The sequence below is a fragment of the Elephantulus edwardii genome, unplaced genomic scaffold (genome assembly GCF_000299155.1).
Source record: "Elephantulus edwardii isolate Elephantulus edwardi_28Jun2011 unplaced genomic scaffold, EleEdw1.0 scaffold00020, whole genome shotgun sequence".
Taxonomy (NCBI): Eukaryota; Metazoa; Chordata; class Mammalia; order Macroscelidea; family Macroscelididae; genus Elephantulus; species Elephantulus edwardii.
Genome location: NW_006399770.1, coordinates 11,425,815 through 11,446,164, shown reverse-complemented (window position 1 = coordinate 11,446,164; position 20,350 = coordinate 11,425,815). Strand labels below are relative to the sequence as shown.

Genomic DNA, 20,350 nt, shown 5'->3' with positions numbered 1-20,350 from the left:
ACTTTAGAGAGGTCCCTAACAGCAGACTTTTCCATCGTGATACGCTTTTTGATTTCCTGACTGCTGGTGCCAAGAGTGTTGACTGTGGAGCCGAGAAAACTGAAGCTGTGAACACTCACAATCTCTTCGTCATCCATCCTGACGCTGCCAATTGGTCCAGTGGTGAGAATCTTTGTCTTCTTGACATTAAGAATGTAAGCTATAGATGTCGTTATATGCTGTGGACTCAGAATCTACTTATAGTTGATCCTCCAATGGGCTTTCCAAGACTGTAAACCTCAGAGGAGGAGACTGCCCATCTTTCTCCTGCAGAGGAGCTGTTGGATTTGAACCTAATGCCTTTGTGTCGACAGGAGAGCTCTCTACACACTATGCTACCAGAAATCCTTCATGCTACATATATGATTGTTTTTCTCTAGCACGGCTGACAGAAACAGAACAGCAGATAAAATCTTTTATACTTGCAATTATTAAGAAAACAATTCTTAATATAAATGTGCAACATTTAGTTTTATGCTAAGCAGCATATGTAAATAACCATAAAAAGCAAATTTTAAATATTCTAAGAGCATTGCTATTGAGCCTTTTTTATCACATCTGCCACTTGTAAAACTGAAACACACTACTAGTTTAGAGTTAAGCTAGCTCCTCCTATCTATACCACCATAGATGGAAAAAATCAAACTCCACAGAACCAAGCATACACACACACACATATATACATACACATACATATAATATATATATAAAATATATACACATTGTTGTTGTTGTTGTTATGTGCCATCGAGAGGCCTGCGACTCATAGTGACCCTATGTACAACATAGGAGGAGGACCTGAAGCGCCTGCTGCAGAGTGTCAAGGACTGCAGCCTACAATATGGATTGAGGCTCAATGTCAAGAAGACAAAGATTCTCACCACTGGACCAACCAATTGGCAGCATCAGGATGGATGGTGAAGAGATTGAGATTGTACACAGCTTTAGTTTGCTTGGCTCCATAGTCAACAGTCTTGGCACCAGCAGCCAGGAAATTAAAAGGCGCATTGCCATGGGAAAGTCTGCTGTTAGGGACCTCTCCAAAGTACTGAAGAGCAATGGTGTCTCTCTGGAGACTAAGGTGCGTCTGATACAGGCCATGGTTTTTGCAATCACTTGTTATGCATCAGAGAGTTGGACAATGACCAAGGAGGATAGAAGGAGAATTGATGCCTTTGAGCTGTGGTGCTGGAGAAGAGTATTGAGAATACCATGGACTGCTAGGAAAACAAACAGATTTGTCCTGGAAAGGGTTAAACCGGGTTGCTCCTTGGAGGCAAGGATTCTGAAGCTCCGTCTAACTTACTTTGGACATGTTGTGAGGAGAGACCGGTCCTTAGAAAGGGACATCATGCTTAGGAGGGTGGAGGGACAGCACAGGAGAGGAAGGCCCTCTATGAGGTGGATTGATTCAGTGACTGGGATAATTGGGATGGGAGTGTCAGAGACAGTGCGATTGGCACAGGACAGAGCGGAGTTTAGGGCTGTTATACATAGGGTCGCTGAGTCGCAGAGAGTATACACATATATATGTAATATATATATATAAATTCAATCATTTCCCAAAATCATTTCCAAAACTTTCTAAAATCATTTCCTTGATCATTTACCAAAAGTGTTATTAATTTCTCCCACTGCCTTAAGTAACAAGAAAGTGCTATCTCCCTACAATAGAATTAATCCTTTCTCATAACTCAAAATTCACTGCCATCAAGTTGACCCAATAGCTAATCCTCTAGCGAGTTTTGGAGGAAATAAATTAACATGACAGGCGATTATAATCCATTTTCCTTTAGAGTCAATGGTGCATTTGAACCACCAGAGAGAAGCCACCTTTGGGTGAGCAATGCAGCCCCCTAAAAATCACGCCACCAGAGTTTCTTTTCTTTCCTATAGAGAATTTTCTTTCCTATTAAGTGTCAGCTGATGACTCAAATGCGAGAATGGTTACCCATGGTAGACAGTGTTTGGTGAAGCTCCCCGATTAAAATAAGCTTGGACGCAGGAGTGCCATCCACTTCCATAATAGCTTGCCTCTGGAAACCCTATGAACCTGGAGAGAGGACAAAAGTTATACAGGAGGTGTCCAGGACTTTCCTTCATAGGGTCGCTATGAGTCACCTGCGACTCGATGGCACTTAACAACAACAATAGTGTCAGTGAATTTTGTGGTGGGTTGGCTGAACAACGTCTTATTCTTTCCTAATAAAGTGTTGGCTATAGTTCTGTGAAAGGAACAGATACTACGTGAGGAAGGGTGAGTCTGACTTCTACCCTTCTATAAAGGGGAACTGTCCCAATCAATAATATCCATGTTGTTGTTGTTAGTGGTGTGGAGTTGGTTAAGACCCATAGCAACCCTATGAACAACAGAATCCTGTGTCCTCACACATCTTGATACATTAGAGCCCATTGTAACCATGTCAGACCACCTGGTTGAAGGTCTTTCTCTCCATTGCCAACCCTCTACCTATCCAAGCATTATGTTCCTTTCCAAGGAATAGCATCTCCTAACAACATGTCTGAAGTATGTGAGGCAAAGCCACGTCATTCTTGCCTCCAAAGAGCACTCAAGCTGCACCCTCTCCGAGGCATATTTGTTTTTTCTTTTTGTGAATGCTCTTCAACACCACAGCTAAAAGCATATGTTCTTCTTCTGTGATCTTTATTCATTGTCCAGCTCTCAGATGCATAGCAAATGATCAGAAAGACCATGGCCTGAATAAGGTGCACCTAAGTCCTCAAACTGACATCATTACTCCTCAATAATTTGGAAGAGGTCCCTAACTGCAGACTTTCCCAGTGCAATACATCTCCTAATTTTGTGACTGCTGGTATAAAGGGTGACAACTGGGGATCCAAGTCCAATGAAATTGTTGAAAATTTCAACCATTTCTCTATCATGATGTTGCCTATTGGTCTAGTGGTAAAAATCTTTGTTTTCTTGATATTGAGATGCAATCCATATTGAAGTCTGTATTCTCTCATCTTGAAGCTATTCCATTTGAATTTCAAAATCACCTTAAGAATAGGTTTGAATCATTGAGCACCAATGAACAAAGTTATGATTTTGCATAAGCATAATCAAACGTTTTGGGATTTCCATTCTTCTCAGAGTTAGCCACAGTTTGTTGTGATCCACACAGTCAAATGCCTTTGCATAGTCAATGAAACACAGACATTCCTCGCTACCAGAAGAATATCTATTTGTGCTTTATTGACTATGCAAAGACATTTGACTGTGTGAATCATAGCAAGTTATGGCTAATTGTGCTCATGCAAAACCTAGATCAGGAGCTATTGTGCAAACAATGCAAAGGCACACTACAAGGCTTAAAATTAAGAAGAAATTGGGTTAGAGTTGCATTCTCTCCATAGCTATTTAACCTCTATGCTGAGCAAATGATTTGAGAACCTGGACTCTATGAAGAGAAATGTGGCATCAAGATCAGAGGGAGACTCATCAATAACCTATGTTATGTAGATGACACAACTTTGCTTGCTGAAAGTGGGAAGTACTTGAAGCACTTGTTGCAGAAAATCAATGAATAATATCCATAGTACCAAACAGACAGCCACATGGTCAGACACGGCACAACCCTCATGCTCCTGCTCTTACTTCTATGAATCACTGAGCCTGATATTCATTGCAAATTGACTTACAGACTTTATTCACAATTGTGGAGTTTATTAAGGACATAGCTTGAGGAGCAGGGGAGATAAAGAATATCATACAATGACGGTCCTGGTTTGATCCAGCAGTACAAAGCCAGATTAACAATGTGCAATTATTCAATTAGTGAAAGACCAGACTAAGTTCAACAGCCAAATGCACTTCTGGTTTCCTCAACCAGCAAACTTTATCTCGGAGCAGTTACAAATCCTTCAATTATCCAGCAGGCAAAACCTTTTATTGTGATTCCATCTCCAGGATTTCTGTGGCTACCACTTGCCACAATCTCTCCAGTCTCTCACAGTCTCTTCACCACAGTGCCACAGCCTCTCCACCCTCTCTCCATCACCATTTCTCAATATGGAAAGTGCTCTTTGATATTGGTCCCATAGCTATTGATTATTTGCAAGACCATATATGCATAGTTAAGGTAGCTGGAGACCACACCCTCATCAGGGGATTATGTAATGAATGGAAAAGCCAATTTTCAAGGTTTCTTATACCACCTCTGGCTTTCCTAGCCATTATCTCTCATTATTTGAAGAATCTACCTTCCCTTTACCATTATCTACATTCATGGGTCTATGTAAGGCAGCTGCTTCATTTGTTAAATCTTAATCCTTCCATTTTATGGTCAAATTTGTATGTGTCCAGTCCTATCAAACTAGTATTCTGAGAAATAAACTTGTCTTTTCCCCTAAAGAATCTTCTATTACAGTTGACACTTACAGCATCTGCATCTATAAACAAAAGTCAGTCCAGAGCAAATCATGAGGTAACAGTAATCAACACTAGCCCACATCTTCTCTTCATCTGGTTTGGATTCTGGTCAACACATCCCAGCCATCTGTAGCTAGGTCCAAATGGACATCAGCCACAAACTCAGGAATGCATATTTCTTCCTGAGTTTCAGACAGGCTGGTCCCTTCACTCAACCTTAGCCCCACATGGGCTAAGTCAACACAATCAGGGATCCTCAGGGCTCTGCTCCACAGACCTTTCTATGAAGAAGCAACCCTTCTTCACGTATCCATTCGTCTGCTAGGTGGACAGTGCTGAAGGAGCATGTCTAAACTCAGCCTCTCCATTACTGCATGTCTCCCACATCCACTCATCAAGAGGACCCCAGTGGTCACCATGAGTTGAGCATACTCACCAGCTTCCTTTAACATTAAGCCCTGGGAAGGGAAATCTGATGCTTCCCTTTTCCTCTCATCTAGCAGATGCACATATTCATCATGAATTAAGCATACTTGTCAGGTTCCTTTAACCTCAGGCCCTGGGGAAGGGACTCTGATGGGCATCAGCTGTACCTTGCCTCAATTCATTGGCAAACTCTCTTTCTACTGTATTCTTTCAAATGTAACTCTCTTCAGAGTACTGGGTAGGACTTAATCTTTCTTAGACTAAAATCCACATCCTGTACCAAATTCTACTACTTACTACAAACACAGTTTTAGGGTAAATTTTCCCTTTTTGAACATCCAATTAATAATATTCAATTGGCTTACAATTTTCCTCTAAATTACAATATGTCCCACCATTATAATAACAGTTATTCATTAACACTGATAAATAGAAGAATAAATCAATATCAGGTATATTATGATTTCCACAAACTACCATATATACTTTAATATAACAAGAACCATTGTAGTTAAATCAACCAAAACCTTAATCATTTTAATAACATGTTAGCATTAAATCAATATAACTTCAATTAGTTTTACAATATATCTTAATGTTATATATACCTTGTTGTTGTTGTTGTTATGTGCCGTCAAGTCGCTTGCGACTCATAGCGACCCTATGTACAACAGCCCTAAACTCTGCTCTGTCCCGTGTCAATCGCACTGTCTCTGACACTCCCATCCCGATTATCCCAGTCACTGAATCAATCCACCTCATAGAGGGCCTTCCCCTCCTGCGCTGTGCCTCCACCCTCCCAAGCATGATGTCCTTCTCCAAGGACCGGTCTCTCCTCACAACATGTCCAAAATACGTTCCTCACAACATGTCCAAAGTATGTTAGATGGAGCCTCAGAATCCTTGCCTCCAAGGAGCCACCAAGTTTAACCCTTTCCAGGACAAATCTGTTTGTTTTCCTAGCAGTCCATGGTATTCTCAATACTGTCCTCCAGCACCACAGCTCAAAGGCATCGATTCTCCTTCTATCCTCCTTGGTCATTGTCCAACTCTCTGATGCATAACAAGTGATTGCAAAGACCATAGCCTTTATAAGACGCATCTTCGTCTCCAGAGAGACACCGTTGCTCTTCGGTACTTTGGAGAGGTCCCTAACAGCAGACTTTCCCATCGCAATATGTCTTTTAATTTCCTGGCTGCTGGTGCCAAGAATGTTGACTGTGGAGCCAAGCAAACTAAATTTGTGAACAATCTCAATCTCTTCACCATCCATCCTGATGCTGAAAATTGGTGGCCTAATGGCAAGAAGCTGAGCTGCAATCCCGAAGTCACGCAGCTCAAGGCCACCAGCTTCTCTGCGGGAGAAGGATGGGCAATCTCCTTTCGTGTGATTAATTGCCTCTGAAAACCGACCAGAGGGTCAGCTAAGGGTTTGTTCTGACTGTGAGGTAAACAACTACAACACTTTATTGCAAATGCTAGCTACTTTAGGGAGGAAAAACTATCATGTTCTGCTCAAAGATTTATAGCCTTGGAAAACCTGTAAAGTTGTTCTATCATCACCCACTGCTGAAGAGTGGGAGCTGATTCACAGTTGATCCTCCAGTGACTTTTTAGGAGGCTGTAAATCACATGGAAGCACACTGGTCATCTTTCTGCCACAAAGCCGTTGCTGGATTCAAACCACCAAAAAGGTGCCATATATGGGTGAGTAGCCCAACGGTCACAGAGCTGTCGAGGCACTATTAACTGAAATTAACTTGAAAGCAATGGGATTGTTTTCAGAATGACTGTGTTTTATGATCTACACAATTTACCTGCATTTTACCATTCAATCCTTAGAGTGAAAGTTTTAATAATTTTCCCAAATCACTGTGTTATGTGCCGTCATGACTCATAGAGACCCTATGGACAATAGCCCTAAACTCTGTTCTGTCCTGTGCAAAAAAAAAAATTGGCTCCGATACACCCATCTTGATTACCCCAGTCACTGAATCAATCCACCTCACAGAGGAGCTTCCCCTCCTGTGCTGTCCCTCCACCCTAACAAGCACGATGTCCCTTCTCCAAGGACCTGTCCCTCCTTACAACATGTCCAAAGTATGTTAGATGGAGCCTCAGAATCCTTGCCTCCAAAGACCCTCCCGGTTTAACCCTTTCCAGGATGAATCTGTTTGTTTTCCTAGCAATCCATGGTACCCTCAATACTCTTCTCCAGCACCACAGCTCAAAGGCATCAATTCTCCTTCTTTCCTCCTTAGTCATTGTCCAACTCTCTGATGCATAACAAGTAATTGCAAAGACGATGGCCTGTATCAGACGCACCTTCGTCTTCAGAGAGACACCAAATGCTCTTCAGTACTTTGGAGAAGTCCCTAACAGCAGACTTTCCCATGGCAATGCGCCTTTTAATTTCCTGGCTGCTGGTGCCAAGACTGTTGACTGTGGAGCGAAGCAAACTAAAGCTGTGTACAATCTCAATCTCTTCACAATCCATCCTGATACTTATGACATAGTTTTTATCTCAGAACATAAAACAGCTTCTCAACTCTTCTTTCCACATAAGCTGCACAAAAGTAACATTGAGTTCTCTCCCACTCTGCAGAAACAAACCATTTTTTAACTCTACATCTTCCCAAGCTCCATTTTACAAAACCAAACTGTTTTCAGGTGTCTGGAATAACGAATTCCACTTCTGATGCCAACTGTGTACAAACTAGATGCAACATCTCACCACAGTGTTGCAGTCTCTTCACGGTCTCACTATCACCATCAGAGTGTAGCAAGTGCTCACCCTGTTGAGGCCAGGGGCACCGGGCTAGTAGGCTGGCCTTCATGGGAGCGGATCTGGACCTAGGGAGTGCTGGTCAGGGCGGGGGCTTCCCTGGGAGCAGCCTGGTCACTTAGCTATGCTCGCCTTTTCCCCTTATCTTTTTCTCCTGCTCAAGTTCTCACTCAGCTTCATTCTTCTGATAATGAGATGTTACCATGTGGACCTCTAATTTGAATCTCTACTGCTCCAAACAGATTCTGAATGTCAAAAAGCAGACTGTCCATTTGGTGAATATGAGGAAAACAGGAACTCTGGGTGATCCAAGTTCCCTGGATAAGACCACCTATTAAAGACTGGCCTAGGAGATGCTGGACTCCCTAGCTGAGTTTTTTTAAGAACTTGCAGACAAACCTTACACATTCGAGGACTATGATGTCTCCTTTGGGAATGGTGTTTTAACAATTAAGCTGGGTGGAGACCTGGGAACCTATGTGATCAACAAGCAGACCCCAAACAAGCAAATCTGGTTATCGTCGCCTTCCAGTGTTTTGACTGGACTGGAAAAATTAGGTGTACTCCCATGATGGCACCAGCTGCTGGCCACAGAGCTTTCCAAACCTTTAAACATCAAACTGAACTTGTCTTCCCTGCCCTATTCTGGCAAAAGTGCTTGATGCCCAGCTCCATGTGAAAGACATTAAAGGTGATAAATGCAAGACCACAAAAAAAAAAATGCTCTCTTACATTGGTCCCACATCTGTTAATGATTTTCAAGAACATGTGTGCACAGTATAGCTGGAGACCATGTCCGCAATAGAGGATAAAGCAATGGATAGAAAGGCACATTTTTAAGGTCTCTGATATCACAAGTTCCTCCTTGTGCTTGTCCCTTCTGCACCTGCCTTTCCAATTTCTCAATCTCTGTGAACTACTTAAAATCCATCACAATCCTTTCCTACCACAGTTGGTTTCCATTGCTCCCAAATTCTTTGGACAGTTGCTACTCACTTACAAGGATATATTTTCCAATTAAATGATGGGTTTTATATGTTCCTCTCAAGTTGTTGCTATTTTGTGTCTATTTCTCCTAATACAATCAAAATAGGAATATTACAAAAAACCGATGCTCTGCCTAGGTCTGTCGTCCAGTAACATTTACTTATTACTGATTATAACCAATTTATTCGAATTTTTTTATTAATATTTTCATAAGAAAGTACAATGCAATATAAACTAAACTTATTAAAAACCATCACTGGAAAATTACATTAACTGGATCTACACATAAGAAAAAAAGTCACAGGCCATGTCATTGATGAATGTATTTATTTCACAAGTATTCAGAGATGTCAGGCTCTCTAATTTCAAGGTGTTTAACATACTAGAGATAGAAAAGCAACGAGGCTCTAATGAAGAGAAATGACTATTAGGTAATACTGTAGATTCAAAACACTATTATGGGGAAAATATAAAAGGGTATAAAGACTAAAATTGTTCTTAAGGGTGGGCTATAAACAAGAAAAATATTTTGTTTTGTTAACATAGAAACAACTGTAGACTGGGGAAAAATTTTTAAAACCAACAAAAAAACAGTCAAGTCAAGTAATGGTATGTGGATGAACTTGCCATATAATGCTTTTCTATCAGTGCTTTTCAAATTGCACTGACAGAAAAGCATTAATGGTAAGTAAGTACAAAATACCAAGAAATTCTATTAAAATACAGAATCTGAGTCACTGGATCTGGAAGGGGGTATGTGAGGTCATGTCTAACAAGTGATGCAGATGCAAGTTATCCATGGAACATGTGTGTAAGAGTAAGGTTCAAAAAAAAAAAAAAAAAAAAAAAGAAGAGTAAGGTTCCAGAGGGAGAGGGCAGCAAAGAAAAGTGAGAGAGCCAGAAAACAGGCAGCTTGGTCACTAAGGGTTTTAAATGCCAAAATGTGACTATACGATCTGATAATTTGCTGAGAGCACATAAAACAAACTGGAGGCTGAAGACTGGAAAAACAAAGAACTAAGGGAGACTACTGTAAAACTTTACAGAGTCAAACAATTTAACTACTCTGACTGTTTCCACTACAAAGTAAAGAAACATTGATTGCAATGAGGTGGAGAAGGGATGACTGGGACTTTTCAAATATGCACACACTGGGAGTGAGAGGGGTATGTTAATATTTCCTTATAGATAACTAAGACAAACCATCTTATGACCTGCTAATAATTAAGTGGCTAAGACCACAGTTGGGGGAAGAGAAAAATAATGAGGTGGACAGAACAATCTAACCAAAACTTTACATCACATCATAGTTAAATTTTTATACATCATCTTCACTTGTTACAACTTCTTAATAGTGGAGTTACTGGAAGGAACAAAGTTTAACTGTCACACCTTCTTACCTTCTGGAACAGTTAGTCATCTAGTTTGTAAAACCGTATTCACAACTGTACTAAGCAATCTCTTTCATTCAGGAATCTACAAATAAAACCTTATTAATCCAAACCTTGCCTTCATATATTTTTTGATCCAGCAGTGCTAGTTTTTCCTTTCCTACATAAATTTAATTCACCAAGTACTGTCACAACTCTTTACAAGACTTTTTAAAAACTTACAATAGCAAAGAAGTCTTTTTACAAAATAATAAACCCCCCTTCCCACCACCCTCATTCTTCACAGGATATGAATGCTAGAATGTATCATATCATCAATAGTGAATCTCTTTGATTATATTCCTTTATGGATGGGATACATATTGTGAAGATTTCTTGTTTAGTTATTAACCATGTATGTGAGCACATAGGAAGAAATTGAGGAGTTTCCATCTTCTGTCCACTTCACTTACATATGCTTTCCCTCAGGAAATAAAATGTTTCTATAAAAGAGTGTGTAGCCTAGAAGGAGCCCCTAATGGTAAGCATTTAAACATTCAGCGACCAGAAATATGACTGGTGGTTCAAATCCACCTACAGGCACCTCAAAAGAAGGGCCTGGAGATTTACTTCTGAAGGATCACAAGTCATTGAAAATCTAGTGAGGGCAGTGCTACTCGGACACATACAGAGTGACTATGAATCAACATCTACTCCACATCAACTGGTTAACATAGAGAAGTGCTAAAGTGATGGAGATAGGAACTGAATAAAAAGCAGCCTGGTGGTATCCTGCTGGTGTACTCTGTAGGTATTGTGTTACTTACCAAAAGGGTGCACCTCCAAAAGTTCTAATCCACCAGTTGTCCCCTGGGAGAAAGACAGCCAGTCTCCTGTTAAAATATACAGTCCCAGAAACTCCACAGAGAGTCTTTATGAGATAGACCTGACTCAATGAGAGCAAATGAGATCAGACCTGTTTTCCTTTCTACTCCCCCCCCCATTATTAAAATGTTAAAAAACATTGAGCCTTAAGGGCCTACTTGCACTTTTGTGTGTGAGCTTTGGAGTTGGACAGTTGTATTAAGTAAAAACCTATTCATAGCTAACCCTCCAGAAAGTTTTCCAAGGGTGTAAATAGCATGAGAAGAGAATACCTATCTTTCTCCCTCTGAACAGCTGGTAGATTTAAGCTACTTCTGTCTCTGGGTTGACAGCTCAACTCCTTAAACACTAGGCCACCAGAGCTCAACTGGGCAACTAAAAATAAACACTCATTCACATTTGCACACACCCACACATATACAAACACAGGGTGCTAACAGTTTTTGCTACCACAAATCTACCAGTGCTTCAATCTCTTATCCTTGTCCATACTCATATAAATAGTCTGCCTTAGAATGAACCACTGGTGAGACTTCTGAGTTTTACATGGGTCATGACAGCTACAGACACAAAACAAACTAAACAGCGACTGTTTAAAGAATGAATCTGGAAAATTATTAAGACCTCAGAGCCTTCCCCAAGTAGTTAACAAAATTAATGAATACCACATCATGTCTCCCCAACACTACGTTGAATTTCCATTTGACAGTAATCCCATGTACACAGGAACTGGATGTCTAAACACCTATAATCTATTATTCATTTACCAATATTTTTTCTACAAAATAAGTTATTCTTTTAAAAGCTGTGCTCAAGAGGTTCTTTGTTAATGTGTGAACTACCATTAAGACCATTGTTTTCCATCATTATAAAATGTTACCTTCTATCGATCATCAGTAAAAAAAAAAGTTTATAAACAAAACACTACATAATTCACTATCTGATCTTGCTGGAAATGGAAATTAAGGCCCTCAATTAAAAATATCCATATCTTCTTTTTTTCAACCATTGAGTTTTAAAGGTATATAGTATTTACTTGCTGTCTTGAGAACAGAAAATGGTACATAGGGGTACAGGGCCATGAGCATCTCTCTGAAAGGGTCAGAAGGAGTGAGAATAGCACAGCCACTCACAGCCTGAGAGAAGAAAGTAGATAAAAAGCCTGTAGTAGTCTAGCGTCACAGTGTCTCTAGATCACATCACTACCAAAAGGTTTATTTATTTGTTGTTGACTCACAAACTCAAGAGTTGTGCTATTGAAAACGGGGTTTATTAGGGAATTAAGTTGGAAAGCAGGGGAGGCAAAGAATATTACCCAATACAAATCCAAGTTTTAGCCCATCAATCCCAAAGCACAATTCCTTAATTAGTCCAGGTTCTGGTTTCAGTTTAGCAATACAAATTCAGGAAGCCTCTGGTTTCCTCTGTCATGTAGCAGTTTGCCTCAGAACAGTTATAAGCCAAGTTCTCCTTAATTATCAGCTAAGCACAGCAAAAGCTCTAACTGTGACCTCTTTCTCAGGGCTCCTCTGTTTATACCTTACCAGTTACTCCAAGCTATGCCACAGCCACTCTATCACCGTCAGCAAAGTCTTGCTCTCACCAGGGCCTTGCTCCAGCCTCCCTCAAGTCTTACTATCCAGTGTAGGAAGCAGTCTTTCTTTTATCCTAGTTATACAATTGTTAATAATTTGTAAGATCATGTGTCTGCAGTTAAGGAACTTGGAGATCAAAGGGGGCCAATGTAATGTCTTAGAAAAACCAACCTCTGGCTAGCACCTGCTTCTGTTAATAGGTTTTTGGCAGTTCTTAAATTGTGCAAAGAGTTAATAGGCCTAGGTGCTAATAAAAAGGAGACAAAGGTTCAAAACCACCTAGAGGAGTCTTAAAATGATCAGACAATACACTTAAAAAAATATGGCCAATGGGAACCCTGTAGGGCACAATTCCACAATGACAAACATGGGGTCCTTCTAAGTCAGAGAGGGCTCAGTATCAGCCAAATTAGATTTGATTTTATTTTTGTTCTTCTTTTGGCACCACTGTTGCATTACACGATTTCCCAAAGATCACTCGTGGTGACAACACCTGCAAGCTGCCTAATTAGGTTTGATGATGTGTCTTACTTTATGGTCCTACATGCCTTGAAAGAAGCCATTAATGAGATTATTTCATTAATAACCTCAACCGTTTACTGTCATCTAGACACACATGCTGTGGGTCTCCTTACATTACAGTATATTATAAAAAAGAAAAGTAATTTATTTTATTAATATATTATTCTCCCCTTGGCCAAGATTTTTTTTTCCCTTCCCCTCTGGATACAGATAATGTGATTCATTTGGTGTAGTTGAATTATCAAGCCTGTCTCCAATTGGCCTAGTTGTGCCAATGCTAGGCTTATAATTTGCATCTATTTTCTCCCTTCTCTCATCATTATTCTTTTACCTACTAACATCTATACCTGTTCTTCTAGATAAATTCAGACAGTAATTAATTCTCAATGGTATCATGAGATTTGGCATCGTTTTGTCCTCGGTGGATATTTTGGAACTAAGAACAGCATCTTTAGTTTGCCTGCTTGCTTTACTTTCCATCTGTACTTTTCAATTACTATCTAGAATTTCTGTAAACATCATCCCATCTGAGTACATTACCAAAATGGCAAGAACAAAATCTCTTACTTATTTCTTTCCAAAATCCACCCAGCAGTGTCTGTCTTGCACAATATTAGTTGACTGTGTATTTGCATGTACTCATATTGTAGTAAGAAAAGAGATACTTCAGAGATCCTACTCTGAGATGTTTATCATCAGGAGAAGCAATATTAAGACAAGGATATATGCAAAAAAAAGTAGATGGTGAGAGATGTTGTTGTTAGATGCTATAAAGTCAACTACAACTCACAATGTTCCTATCAAAACCCTGTCCTATCCTGTACTGTCCTCATAATTTCCAACATTCTCAAACTCACTGCTGCAGTCACTGTATCAATTCATCTCGTTAAGGAGTGGGGTGTTTTTCCTCTTTCATTGAATCTTTCCCAGCAAGATATCCAAAGACTGACCCTTCCTGGTAATACGTCCAAAGTAAGTGAGATGAAGTTTCACAACTTATTTATTAATATTGTTGTTAAGTGTCATTGTGTCCACTCTGATTCACAGCAACTCTATGAAGAATGGTTATAAACCTTGTCCTGACCTCTGCCATCATCTTCTCTCATACACTTGAGTCCAAGTATACAGTCACTGTGTCAGCCTCTTTTTGATGACCCCCCACCTTTCCAAGCATCATGTCTTTTTCCAAACACTACTCCTTCTGAATAACATGCCAGCCAAACAGCCAAAGTTTTGCCTTCTTTCCCTCTAAAGAACACCCTGGTTGTACTTTTTCTCCAAGACACTTATTTGTTTGTCCTTTTGGCAGTCCATGGTGTGTGTGTGGGGTGTGTATGTGTGTGTGTGTGGTGGTGGTGGTGATGCTATTAGTTGCCATCAAGTTGAGTATAACTCATAGTGACCCTAGAACAACTGATGTGAACACTGTTGCAGTCCATGCCAATTCACACTCAAGCCCATCGCCATAGTCACCTACCTGGTTGAGGGTCTTCCTCTCTTTTGCCCTCCCTCCACCTTCCCAAGCTTGATGTCCCTCTCCAAGGAACAACCTCTCCTGGCAAAATACCCAAAAAAATGTGAGACAAAGCTGCATCATCTCTGCCTCCAAGGAGCACCCTAGCTGTTATGTTCTCCAAGACATGGCTATTTGTCTGTTTAGCAGTTCATGGAATATTCAGAACGCTGTGGTGCTGGAGAAGGGTACTGAATGTACCATGGACTGCCAGGAAAACAAATAGTTTCATCTTGGAGAGGATTAAACCAAGCTACTCCTTGGAGGCAAAGATTCTGGGGCTTCTTCTGACATACTTTGGACATGTTGCCAGGAGGGACGGGTCCTTGGAGAGGGACATCATGCTTGGGAGGGTGCAGGGACAGCAAAGGAGGGGAAGACCCTCTATGAGATGGATTGACTCGGTGACTGGGGTAATCGGGATGGGTGTGTCAGAGGCGGTGCAGTTGGCACAGGATAGAGTAGGGTTTAGAGCTGTTGTGCATAGGGTCGCTATGAGTCGGAAACGACTCGACGGCACATAACAACAACAACAACTCCAGTACCAGAGGTCAAACGCACTATTTCTTCTTCTGTCATCCTTAGTCACTGTCCAGTTCTCAAGAGGCATAGCAAGTGACTGAAAAGAACATGGCTTGAATCAGGGGCAACTTAGTCCTCAAACTGGTATCATTAGTCCTCAATAATTTGTAGAGGTCCCTGACTACAGACTTTCCCAGTGCAATACATCTCCTGATCTCCTGATTGCTGCTACCAAGTGTATTAACTGTGGATCCGAGTAAGATGAAGTTGTAGACAGTCTCAATCTTTTCTCCATCTATCTTGATGTTGCCTATCAGAAGCGAGGAATTTTGTTCTACAGAGGAATAATTAGAGAGCCATAGAAAAAAATAAAACAGATGAGGGGATTTTCTGAAATTCGTGTTGTTTAACTATGGTAAATGGTAGAAATATTCAACTCATGAAAAAAATGGAGACAAATTAAACTTGCCAAAATATAACTAGGCAGCTAATTTTACAATTCCCAAAATGTTCTTTTCATATTTCACTCATCATTATATCTTTACCTTAAGCTATGTGATCTGATTCTATAGATATGGTTCTTAACATTTTGCTAAATCTAACCCATCTATTTATACAGCACTAATAAGCACAGTAGAGCTTAGTTATAGGAGCCTAAAGCTTATGTAATTTGAAAACTTTCCTTTAAAAGATACAAAAATACAAATAAAAATTTGGTGGAAAAGTAAAGACTCACTTATAATGAAAAAGAAAAATTCAACAAAAAATTGGAGCCAGCCTCTCTTCTGAGACAGCATTAGGCAATGACCAGAAAGGCTGATTTAGAAATGCTTCTTAGCTCAGCCTCTTCCCATCACAGGTACTATAAACTCCCACAGGCAGCCTTCATCCCCACTGACCTGAGCAAATCAACAAGCTTTAAAGCTTTAATTTCACTGGCTTCACCTTATATCCACCTCTGAAAGAGCTCATAAAAACAGTGATACTTAGAAGGAGGCAGAGATTTGGGGAAAGTGAAAGCCTATGAGACTTTAAAAACACTCTGGAAGATTCTAATATGCAGTTGTCACCTCATATGTTCTGCCTATGTTGTAGGTTTTGTAACATAGAGCCACAGACTAATTTTGACAGCCTAATAGTATCTTGAGACGCTCTGGTGGCCTAATGGTTAAGGAGTTACTTTGCCATCTCAAAGGCTGGCAGTCAGAATTCACCAGTTCCTCTATGGGAGAAAGATTAGCAATCTCCTTCATTGTGATTTACAGCCTCTGAAAACCTACTGGTGGATCAGTTATGAGTTAGTTCCAGCTCTGAGGGCACATAATGACAACAAATAATATCTTGGAAGGCTATGTAAATAATCCAGTAAATAATTGGCCAATTGTCCTTGATCTGAACATGGAGTACATGATATTAAATGGAGTATAAAAAGGCAATATAACTTTCTACAAAAGAACAAACCATTACACTATTTTATAATTTTAATACTTGTTGTTTGTTGTTATGTGCCATTGAGTCACTTTCGACTCAGCGACCCTATGTAAAATAGCCATACATCCTGCTCTATCCTGTGCCAATCTTACTGTCTCTGACACACCTACCCTCTTTACCCCCTCTGAATCAGTTCATCTCATCACGGGTCTTCCTCTCCTGTACTGTCCCTCCGCCATCCCAAGCATGACGTCCCTCTCCAAGGACTGGGCCCTCCTTGCAACATGTCCAAAGTATGTAAGATGAAGCTTCAGAACCCTTCACTCCAAAGAGCAGGCTGGTCTCACCCTCTCTAGGATGAACGTGTTTGTTCTCCTAGTAGTCCATGGTATATCCAATACTCTCCTCCAACACCACAGCTCAAAGGCATCAATTCTCCTATTATCCCTAGTCATTGTCCAGCTTTTTGATGTATAGCAAGTAAGAGCAAAGACTATGGCCTAGATCAGATGCACCTTAATTTCCATAATGACATCGTTGCTCTTCTGTACTTTGGAAAGGTCTCTGATAGCAGACTTTCCCAATGCAATTAATCTTTTAATTTCCTGGTTGCTGGTGCCAAGACTGCTGATTGTGGAACCAAGCAAACTAAAGCTGTTAACAATCTCAATCTCTTCATCTATCATGATGTTGCCAATCAGCCCAGTGGTGGGAATCTTTGTTTTCTTGAACTTCAATCCATATTAAAGGCGTCAAGTCCTACTCAGTTTCAGCAAGCAGGATTATGTCATCTGCATAACGCAAATTGTTGATGAGCCTTTCTCCAATCCTAATGCCACATTTCTCCTCAGAGTCCAGCCTCCCAGATAACTTGAGAGATCAAGTAATTCTATCAAAGCATAAAACTATGATACAAGTGTTCCAACTATTTTATTTAACCATAATAAAACACATTTGTAAAAAAAATGTATTTAACAGCTTTATATATTTCCCCTGGAGTCATGTATGTTCACTATCTTAACATCGGTTAATCCTCCCAGAATAAAGCAGTATTAAGTAGCTTGCATCGTCTAACACCCCAAGGTAACATTTAGCTATTGCTCAGGAGTCAAAGCAATTAACGTGGATCTCAAGTGCACTACTAGCAGAAACTTGAGGAAGGAGAATGGCATTCAACTGCCCCAAGAAATGTATTTTCCTTTTCTTAAATCCATTAGGAAATTATAATCACCAGTGTGCATACGCCAGAAGTCTTAAACAAACCCTTCAACATGAGACCGTCTCCACCCCCCAACAGTAAAACAAGCTAAGAGGGACCTTTGGTCTTGGATTTTCTGATGAAAGAGAAAACGAAAAGCAGATGGCAGTAAAATCCAAAATCCTTTTGGGCACACAAACCGTTTCCTACTGTCTTGATTCCCTCAACTTATTCCTACTGGACTTGAAGCAGACTCACCTCGGGTTTTACTCTAGTCTCAAATCCACAACTAGCCACTCAAAATCCAAAGCAATATGTCTAAACTATGTTTTCCCCGAAACTTCTGAACTGGTTGGCCGCGCCCCAGACGGTGAGGGGGGACCAAAAACCAGGCAGGCCGGGGTGAGGGCGTCTCTGAGCCGCTTGCTCTCTAAATCTGGCAGAGAGCCTGAAGATGTGGATCCTCAGAAAAGAAAGAGAAGGGGGGCGGGGGCGAAATGACTACTTTGCAGATGGCACGAAGCCACAGCCAGTGGAGCAGAAGGTCGAAGTGCGGAGGAGGGAGCAGGGAGCGGCTGCGGTTCAGGGCGCCGCAGGGACGAGCCCCTGGAGCGGCCAGACCTCCAGGCACAGCCGGAGCTTCCAGGCACAGCCCGAACACGATGCCCCACGCACCTCCGAATCCGAACCCCAGCCGGGCGTGGGCGAGGAGAGCCAGAGGGAGGCGCCGCCGGCGCGGCGCTGGCAACTCCGGGAGTTGACTCGGGAACTTTGCCGGGACGCGCGGCCGGCCTCACCTTACTGAACACCTCCAGGTCGTCTTCGTCCTCATCCAGATCCAGCACTTCGGCCTGCAGCAGGGTGGACGAGCCGCTACTGCAAGACACGGGGGCGCTGTCTCCCGGGCTCTCCCCGTCTGCTCCCCCAGCTGGGAGGCCCGAGCAGCGTGGCTGTGATGCCCGGAGCTCGCCCTCCATCCCGAGAGTGCGCGCCCCGCGGGCCGCCGCCGCCAGCCGGCTCCCCCGAGCGTGCCCATTGGCTCCCGCGCATCCTGCGCCTCCCCGGTCGGCCCCGCTCCAGCTCCTCGCCCGCTGCGCAGACGCGGAACTGCCGGGACGCGCGCCTGCCCGGGGAGGGAAGCTTCGGGGCTCTAGGGCATCTCTACCTGCCTCTAAGGCTGCTAGAGTGGTCCTCTGACTCCTCTCAGACACCTGCTGGGGTGGGGAAAGGGACCTCGCCCCATGGGGAAAAAGGGGGGGAGGGGACTTGAAGGTAGGAGGCAGTATCCTCACACTACCCTGACCCTGGAGCACTCCAAGAGGGTTTTTCTGCCTTGGCGAGGTCTGGGGAGAAGTGACAGAGGAATCTTCAACTTTGGGGATCCACAGTTGCTCTGAAGGCATCTGACCCATCCTACCAAGAAAAGATATACCTTGTATTTTCTGTGTTTTGATAATTGCCTTTCCTCATAGATGTGCTTAACCGAGTCTTCACAAAGGTTAATGCAAAAATACAACTCATAAAAACCTGTTTTGTAATTGATTTTTAAGCCAATGACCGGATGATGTGGTCATTTCACTCGCAGTCCAGGGAAATCTAAAAGCTATTTTCAGGCATTTGTATCTTGATTCTTGGAAATCTTCCTAAAGTTAATGACCAAGAATGTTACTAAGAGCCTAGACCAAGAAATGACAGTATAGTGCTTGTGAAATGATCTTTGATCTTGCATCGCTGATGTTAAGCTTTAATTATTTCATTATTCACTGCTTGTTTGTTGTTTGTTGTTTTTATTTTTTAAGGGGTGGAAACCATGCGTTCCAGAAATAATGGAAAATGTCATGCAAATTGATACTTAAAAAAAATAATGAAACCTGTCTTTTAAGTTGATGATTTACTCCCCTCAGGCTCCACCTCTTTTACTCTTTTCTCCAGTTGCCTCCACCCTGGAAAGAATGTGTAAGAAGTTTGGGCATGGCTAGGGAGGAAGGAAGCTAAGTCAGACTTGATTCCTTAAGCCTCCAGACAAAATATTTAGTCCAATGTTTAAAATGTGTTTGTATGAATTATGTATTTAAGGAAGTAGAACATTTTCTCTATGATGACAGGACAAAATGTTTATAATATAGTCCCTTTTGATGCCTTTTAGTAGTGGTGTCGGAAGATAATATTCAATGTCCCTTGGAAAAACAAAAGAACAAACAGATGTGTCTTGGAGAAAGTGTAGCCAGTGTGCTCCTTAGAAGCACGCATGTGAAGTTTCACCTCACATAATTTGGACATATTAGAATGAGTTATGCCCTGGAAAGGGACATTATGCTTGAAAAGGTGGAAAGTCAGCAAAAGAGAGGGTGACCCTCGATGAGATAGATTGACAAGGTGACAGAAGCATTGAGTTCAAGCATGTCAGATGATAAACAGAACACAGTTCAGTTCTGTTGTTCATTGTGTTACTATGAGTCAATTTCAGCTCAAGAGTAGCACCTAACACAACCACCTTTTAAGAAGGTTTGAATCCACAAGCAGCTTCATGGGAGAGAAATAGACAATCTCCTCCAAAGTATGCATAGAAACCCCTCCCCCCTGAAAAACAACTAGAGATTAACTATGAGCCATTTGATGAGTGGAGGGGTGGGTAAAGGAAATGAGAAAGATCTGGTGTGAAAAACAATGTATACGAATTTTGT

The 20,350-nt window shown here is 41.5% G+C and overlaps 1 protein-coding gene across 1 annotated transcript in view; it reads right to left on the bottom strand.

Annotated features, from left to right (window-relative positions):
* Window positions 1-18,682, bottom strand: part of LOC102863848 (sorting nexin-7-like) — a 136,744-nt gene extending 118,062 nt beyond the window's left edge. The window contains exon 1 of the mRNA XM_006882431.1: window positions 18,464-18,682. Within this exon, the coding sequence (XP_006882493.1) occupies window positions 18,464-18,643 (180 nt within the window). The 5' untranslated portion in view covers window positions 18,644-18,682. The remainder of the gene's footprint in view (window positions 1-18,463) is intronic.
* Between the last annotated feature and the right edge of the window lie 1,668 nt (window positions 18,683-20,350).